This window comes from Nicotiana sylvestris, chromosome 7 (genome assembly GCF_000393655.2).
Source record: "Nicotiana sylvestris chromosome 7, ASM39365v2, whole genome shotgun sequence".
Taxonomy (NCBI): Eukaryota; Viridiplantae; Streptophyta; class Magnoliopsida; order Solanales; family Solanaceae; genus Nicotiana; species Nicotiana sylvestris.
The window spans coordinates 27,048,103-27,056,749 of NC_091063.1; the positions used below are offsets into that span (position 1 = coordinate 27,048,103).

Here is an 8,647-nt window from a genome sequence, read left to right on the forward strand (position 1 = left end):
ATAAGGATGAACGACTTTCACAAAGCCAGGAGCCATTTCATTCATAATCATTACTCCGTCCAAGTGAGGCATTGGAACAAAGCAATTCTTCTTCATAAAGTCGATTCCAAGGATCATCTCAAAGTCTTCCAATGGAATCACCATCAAATAAACTTTCCCTTTCCAGTTTCCAACTGACATAGGGACGCCATAAGCCATACCCACAATGGCTTGGGCTTTTGCATTCACTGTCTTCATTTAAGAGGGACTCTTCGTCACAGCCAACCCGTACTTCTGCACCAATTTCGCCGAGATAAAGGTGTGAGTAGCTCCAGTATCTACCATTGCTATCACACTTAGATCTCCGATTTTCATTTCAATGTGCATCAGTAAAGAATGAGGGTCGTTTCTGTTACTTGTATTGCTAAGCAACGCCATGACATTTAACAATTTCAAAGGGTTTACTAAGGCAACAACTTCTCTACCTTCTCCTTCCCTCTCATTTTCTGCTCCAAGCAGGGCATTGACTCGTTCACGGTTTGGGCAATGTTTGGCAAGGTGAGCTCCTCCGCAAGTCCAACAACCATCGCCCTTTTTGTTGGCATTGCCTTTGTTTCTTGCGAACCCACCAGCCACTATCTTCCCCTTTTCCGCAACTTCTTTACGAGCTTCTTTCTTCCAATCCCCTTTCTTCTCTACCCTTTTCTTAGGTTTTGAAGTAGAGGGTTCTTCAGAAAGACTTCGGGTATTGCGGTAATCTACCAGCGAGTCTGCTGCAACAATCGCACTAGGGAGGTCCTTCACATTCTGCCTCCTAAGTTCATTCTGCGCCCATGCATGCATTCCAGAAATGAAATTGTGTAACTTGTCCTCTTCTGACATATTTTGAATGTCTAACATTAAGGAAGTAAACTCCTTAATATAATCACGAACTGGTCCGGTTTGACGTAGGCACTTCAAGCGATCCCTAGCAAGCCAAGATGCGTTGCTAGGTAAGAACTGATCCTTCATTTCCTTACGGGGTTTCTCCCATGTATCAATTTTGGGCCTGCCCGCACTTTGATCATCAGACATGCGAATTCTCCACCATAGTTTAGCATCTCCCGTGAGGTACATGCTTGTAATGGTCACTTTATCTCCGCCAGGGATCTTGCCAGCAATAAAGTATTGCTCCATATCCCATAGAAAATTCTCCAGTTCTTTTGCACTACGCGCTCCACCAAACGCCTTTGGTTCCGGGATCTTAACTTTGGAACGTTCCTCACCACCTCGGACAGGATTGGCCAAAGCTCTTCTAAGGACAGTAATCTCCGTATTGAGATTTTCGTTCTCCCTCTTAAGATCTTCAACTTGTTCGTTTGTGGCCTCACACGTTTGATGAATAGTTTCTCGAAACTCATTCATCCCATCCTTTAGACGATGGATCTCTGTAATTAGATCATCCATGTCTAAGGGATCATCAGTCACACCCATCAGTGCCTCCAACCTTTGCACACGATCACGTAAGTCTGCATTGGATCCTCCAGCCATGATTACGAGCTAAGAGTAAGGCTCTGATACCAGTTGTTACAGGGTCAATTTTTCGCAAATGACTCTATAAGGCAGCAACCTGACACTCAAGTTACTTCAGCCCTCTTTTCCCTCACTATGTAATACTTGGATTATTTCAGACTTTCCCAAAACGTATGCAACACACACAATTACGGGTAAAAACCCAACCTTTATTATTCTCGCAGAATATACACAAAGGACTCTCTGTTGGAAGGCTCACATATGATCTGATGCCTTTCCAACGAAATACAACACAAAATATATAGGGGCTGCTACTGGCAGATTTACAAGGGCTAGCTACTAAGGCAAATACAAAAGGGACAGCTTTTACAAGTGGGCCATATAAGCACTATAATTACTATCAGCACTTATTCATGTTTAGTGCAGCACTCAGCCATCTTGGTGGAGCACCCAGCCATGTTTTCTGGAGCACTTTCTGAAGCACTCACCCATCAATGGGGCCTTCCACGAAATGGCCATCATTAGTGCTGCCCCACTGTCACATGTCTTGCACACTTGTCTCACAGTTCTGCCCATTTTGCCTTCAGCCTGCCTAGCCTTGTCTTCGGACCATGCCTCGCACATTTTCGCTTGTGACAATATTCTCGTCACAGCCATGCTGTCCCACTGTTCCGCACACATGCCTTAGCCAAGTGCCATGTGCTTATCTTCCTCTGCCATAGCCGTCGCCCACAACCAAGGTTTTCTTCCCATCACTGAAGACACCTTGTCTAGCTGACCTGCCCAAGTTGTCGCACAACTTAAACACACTCCCAGCTTCATACATTGCTTGTCAATACTTCCAGAAACCATGTCAAGGGGAAATGTACAAGCCCTTGACCTCGTTTCTTCTCGGCATCCCTCATGCCTCAACATTAGGGGCTAACAAACGCGGATTATATGGAGCTCGGGGACAGGCTTGGGCATGATGGTCTGAAAAGAGTGGCTCTGATGGTGGGTAGTAGGGTTGTGGAAGGTTGTATGGAGTGTGTGGATAATTTGGATGATTGGGCCTGGGCTGGTAGTGAGGGGAAAGACCTTTGAATTTGGACCCAGTACCTGCTTCGACTGATGCAACCTCGAGCGCACCTCCCGCGCCGCTCTGAATAGCCTGGGTCGTCGTCTTGAGCGCTGAGTAATTTAGGATTTTGTCAGACCTTAGGCCCTCCTCTATCATGACCCCTATCTTTACCACTTCATTGAAGGATTTCCCAACCGTTGTCACCAAGTAACCAAAGTAAGTTGGATCAAGCATTTGCAAGAAGTAGTCCACCATTTCTCCCTCTTTCATGGGAGGATCAACTCTGGCCGCTTGCTCTCTCCAGCGGAACCCAAACTCACGAAAACTTTCCCCAGGCTTCTTTCCAGTCCTCAGCAATGTGAGACGGTCAGGGACTATCTCGAGATTGTATTGAAAATGACCTGCGAAAGCCTGCGCCAGATCATCCCAAGTGTACCATCTGCTGGAATCCTGCCTGGTATACCATTCTAGTGCCGATCCACTCAGACTTTGGCCGAAATAAGCTATCAGCAGCTCATCTTTGCCACCTGCCCCTCTCATTTTGCTACAGAATCCCCGTAAATGCGCCATGGGATCACTGTGCCCTTCATATAAATCAAACTTAGGCATCTTGAACCCAACCGGGAGTTGGACATCCGGGAAAGAGCATAGATCCTTGTAGACCATGCTGACCTGGTTGCCCAATCCGTGCAGGTTCCTGAAGGACTGCTCCAGGCTCTTGAACTTCCTCGTCACCTCATCTTGTTCGGGGATTTTAACCGGCTTTTCAATCTCTGCCAGTACCTCTAAGTGCGGGTTGTAGGTATGGGGTTCTGGTGCATGAAATGTGGGCTCAGGGGGATAGTATTGCGTATCAGGAGCCTGAAACAATGGCTCGATGGTCGTTCTTTGTAGGGTGACTGATGTGGGTCCCACAAAAGTGGGAACATTTGGTGTCGGGAGAGGTTGAAGGGATGGTGGAGCTTGGGAATCATGGAGGCTTCTCTCCTGAAGACAACGGTGATTTGGGAGGCTTGTTGAAGGGCCGGAGTGGGGGTATTCGGGCACGTGCCCTAGTGGCTCAGGGCTCCTTTGTGCTTTGGCTAGAGCTAGCTGCATTGCGTTCATCTCTAGTCCCATCCTTTCCATCTTTTCCATCGCTTCCTTTAACAACTGGCTCATCGACCTTTCTTCCTCGGTACTATTCTGTGAAGTAGTCATGCTTGTTGTTATTGGTCCTTTGGGTCTAGTTTGGTAAGAGTGTGTTGCCAGAATTCTTTAACAACTAACTGTTTGAGATTCGGAAAACAACAAGCTTGTTAGCGTTTAGAGTTTAACAGATTTGATAACAACACATTGAGGATGCAATGCTCCTAGGCAGTTAACCGTTTCTAACATGCTTTGCTTCAAACAACATGTGTCATCCTGGCTTGCTTATTTGCCCCTTTGAAGTACTTTGGGGACCCCTGTATTTTATTCTATTTTGTATTTTCTTTTTCTTTCGATTTTTCATTTTTTTTCTCTTTTTTTCTCAAATTTTTTTTTGTGGTCGAATCTTATGGAGATTGCCTACGTATCATGACCCCGCATGAATCAGACCTTGCGTAGTTCGGCCCAATAAAGATAAACAATACTCAACATTTTTTTTATTTTCATATTAAAACAAACTGGGTTTCAAAGGTTTAAAGATGACCTACAAACTTGAAAATCAAACAACCCGCATATTCTAATCAAAAGATTTACAAACTCAAAAACAAACGCTAGCTTCCTTTCCCCGTTTGTCAAATGCAACCAAACGGCTATTTTTGCAAATGTGGCCCCTTCCAAATTTCACATGAATTTTGAGGCCGAGGAGGATTATTTTATGACACTTTACAAACTTGTCCGTTCTTTTACGAAAATAGCCTTTCGACAACTGAAAGATACTCTAAGGCTATTTCGGCAAGAACGGTTTAAGACGCGGCTGAAGCTGGCTTGGCTTATTTTTGACAAAACCCAAAGGTATTCACCTGACCGCTGACTTTTTTTCCAAAGTATGACACTAATAGAATAGGGAGTCTTAACCAGTAAGCACATCCCCGGAGGTAAGAAGAGTAGGTTTCGGCATAGTTTATATACAGTTCAGATAATATCAAAGCGGTAAAGGCAACATTTAGCACATTAGGCTCAAAACATGTAAAAATCAAATAAAGCCAAACATAACAATTTATCTAAGCTCGAATTTCTAACCCTGAACCAGTGGTTCTGGGTCAAAGTATTCCCCAGCAGAGTCGCCAGAGCTGTCACACCTCCTTTTTCCGCACCCGCGAGGGTACAAGGGAGTTTTTCCAATTAAAGGACAATCGAAACGGGATTTATTTATTTATTTCAGAGTCGCCACTTGGGAGATTTAGGGTGTCCCAAGTCACCAATTTAATCCCGAATCGAGGAAAAGAATGACTCTATATTACGGTCTGCGTACCAGAAATCTGGATAAGGAATTCTGTTAACCCGGGAGAAGGTGTTAGGCATTCCCGAGTTCCGTGGTTCTAGCACGGTCGCTCAACTGTCATATTCGGCTTGATTATCTGATTTTATACAAATGTGAACTTATGTGCAAATTTTATCTTTTTACCAATTTCATAATTATTATTTTACGAGAATTGCAACGTCGTGAAAACATATCTCGAACCACGTTACATCAATGCACCCGTGGTTATTGACATATCTCGACTCCGTTGAGATTTGGATTTGGGTCACATCAATGTGCACCCGAGTTTAAAGAGATAACTTTATTAAATACGCGCCTAAAGTGACTAGCGTATCATTATTTTAGGAAGGCCGTGGAATTTTGCTAAACGGTCCATCCCGAAGTCTAAGCAATTTTAAAGCAAATATTTACTGAGGGCCCCGCGATTTTTGTATTTTTCGGCGAGGCTCATCTCATTTTTATTTTTAAGGATAAACCTACAGTGACTACATTTTTTCTATTAAGTTTGTCTCTAAAACAAAAGAAAATACCTCAATTAATTACATGCTGAAAAGATGTAACTTATTAGTTATTAGTTTACGGTTAATGCGAATGGAAAATTGCGATCGAGTTTGTTCAAAGAAAAACTGCTTTCATTCTATATTCTTTTATTCAATAATACTAGAACATGAGATTGACACACCATAATATCAAAACAGATTAACTATTTTTCGATTAATTTAAACTAACATTATTATATGAAGAAGTTATACATATGTAACCTTATTACTCATTAATCAATCAACTACATTTTTATACAAAGAGAGGAAAATTAATATTCAAACACAAATCTAAACAGGAGGAATTCAACAGAAACAAAGCCTGATTAATATTTCATTTTTTTCGCTTCAAGCCAAGAGTGTACAAATGTGTACCTGGAAATGGCAGTACAAGAAGAAAAGAAGTAGGAGAGTAGTATGTAACACAACAACATACAGCAGCAGAAAGCCCAACACAGTAGCTTCAACACCTCAGTCCAGAAATCCCAGCAACACGGAGAAAACTAGTAAAAATGGAGAAGACAAATAGTGCGGAAATCTCTCTTTATTTTTTTATTTCTAGATTTGAACTCTCTATGGTGTTCTTCCACTCTCAATATTTCAGAAAATTTGTTTCTATATTTTTTACTCTCTTCAAAATGAATTCTGTCCCTGTATATTCTATGTATCCAGAGTGTGTATCGAGTGTATACTACTCTCTCCGCCCCCTCTTTTCTTCTTCTCTCTATCTAGTTTTTCCACCCCTTCTTCCTAAATTTTCTCTTTTATTTATAGCAAAATTTTCGAAATTTTCAGATTTGTTTTTTATTATTTTATTATTTTTTTAATTAAAAGAAATCCCACTTACAAATTGCTTTTATTTTTTTAGAAAAAGAAATCCCACCTTTATTTACTTTTATTTTTAAAATTCCAACTTTAATTACTTTATCTTATTTAAAATCCCACTTTTTATTTTTTTAAAAGAGAATCTCACTTTATTTAACTTTTCTTTAAAAAACAAACCACTATCTTTTCTTTTTCTTTTAAAAATGCTACTTTCAATTACTTTAAATTTTTTAAATTTTCAGATACCTTTATATTTATTTTTTAATTCCAACCTTATTTTACTTTTAAATTTTTTAAAACTTTTTACTTTTTTAAAATTTTCTACATTCTTTTACTTTTTTTTATTTTTTTATTTTTTTAAAATCATTTCCGAAATTACTATATATATATATATATATATATATATTTTAAAATAAAAATAATAAATAAAATAAAATATTTTCGGATTTTTTTTATATATAAAAAACAAAAAATAAAACTATTAATAGTGATAATTCACTTTTTATTTTTTATTTTTTTGGTTTTGTTTTGTGTTGGACAAAAATGAAGAAGGGGTGTTGGGTTAATGGAGCGGACCGGATCGACCCGGTTTGAAACGGACCGGGTCATGGGGAAAGTTGGGCAATTATTTGGGCCTGTGGTTTGAAATTGAAGAAGTGGCCCAATCCGATTTTTCTTTGTATTTTTGTTCTCTTTTCTTCTTTTATTTTTCTAAAACTAAATTATAAAAGTACTTAAATTATTATTAAGAACTAAATTAAGTTATAAAAGCGCAAATTAACTTCCAATAACAATTAACGCACAATTAAGTAATAATTAAGCATAAAATTGTTCATTTGGACATTAAATGCTAAAAATGCAAAAGATGCCTATTTTTGTATTTTTTTATTAATTTAACAAATAAACATGCATAGACAAACATACAAATAGTTACACAAAATATCACAAAAATTGCACACCAAGAAAAATTATTTTATTTTTGAATTTTTTGGGAGTAATTCTCATATAGGGCAAAAATCACGTGCTTACAGCTGCCCCTCTTTGCCCGAAGACACGAAGGGTTTTCGTGCAAAGATAAAGCGAGCGATTTTTTGCCCATTCGAGTACTCCGTTGAAGCATTTTTTGAAAAAGATTTGACCGAACCTTTGCTTCAAAGGTTTCCTACATATCCTGGGCTAAATAGGAATCAGGTCAATGTAGTTCGGAAAACTTTGGTAGCTGGGACTACCGTTGGACTGCACTGTTACTGTTCTTATGAAACTCTTAGGGAACTCTGACAAACCCAAGTGGGAGAAAGGCTTTGAAACATGATCTTTGTAGTTGGTTTACTTCATACTTCAGACAGGAAGTCTGAATTTGGCTCTCTTTGGTTGTAATTTCAATTTCTGATGTATTTTTCTTTATTTTATCTGGACTGTAATAACTTGTAATAACTTTTGGGGATGGTTAGTGAAAAGGGAAGGGTAACCATGCATGTAAAAAAGGGTAGATAACTTGCCTATAAGATTCCTGCATTTTTCATATAGCTACCATGCCTATAAGATTCCTGCATTTTTCATATAGCTACCATGCCTATAAGATTTCTGCATTTTTTCATATAGCTACCATGCCTATAAGATTTCTGCATTTTTCATATAGCTACCATGCCTATAAGATTTCTGCATTTTTCATATAGCTACCATGCCTATAAGATTTCTGCATTCTCATTTAGTCGCCATGTCTATAAGATTTTCTGCATTCTCATTTAGTTACCACGTCTATAGGAACTTCAGCATTCTCATTTAGATACCATGACTATAGGGACCTTGCACTTTCATGTAGATATCGTGACTTCTGCATATGCATGTAGAGAACATGTCTATAGGTTCTGAAAATCAACTACAACTAGATGTCATGCCTATAGGGTTTCTGCATTCTTATTATGTCCAAAAGGTTTTTTTTAAATCAGCAACGCATAGAAAGCATGCCTATAGGAACTATCAACCAAGTCTGGTTTCACTCACTTATAAGTCTAAAACCAGTAACAACAATGTCTAATGTCTACAGAATTTATGATCTTTTGTCAAAACTCGTCTTTCCTGAATAACTGACAACCTTTTCTAAAATCAGTATACTTCATCTTTTTTGAAATCAGTAGATATCATGCCTATAGGTTTTCGTCTAACACTTAGGCAAGCCATAGGACAGTTTATAAACTGAATCAGATTTATTAACTACAACCAGCAGACAGGCCTGATTCGGGCTTCTTATCTGAAATATGCAATAAATCAGTCTGCCCCAAC

The 8,647-nt window shown here is 39.1% G+C and overlaps 1 protein-coding gene across 1 annotated transcript; it reads right to left on the minus strand.

The window, feature by feature from the left end:
- Positions 1–237: 237 nt before the first annotated feature.
- On the minus strand, positions 238–1,509 carry LOC138872891 (uncharacterized). Its single transcript, XM_070151309.1, has one exon. It carries the CDS (start codon positions 1,507–1,509, stop codon positions 238–240), a length of 1,272 nt encoding a protein of 423 aa, XP_070007410.1.
- Positions 1,510–8,647: the final 7,138 nt, after the last annotated feature.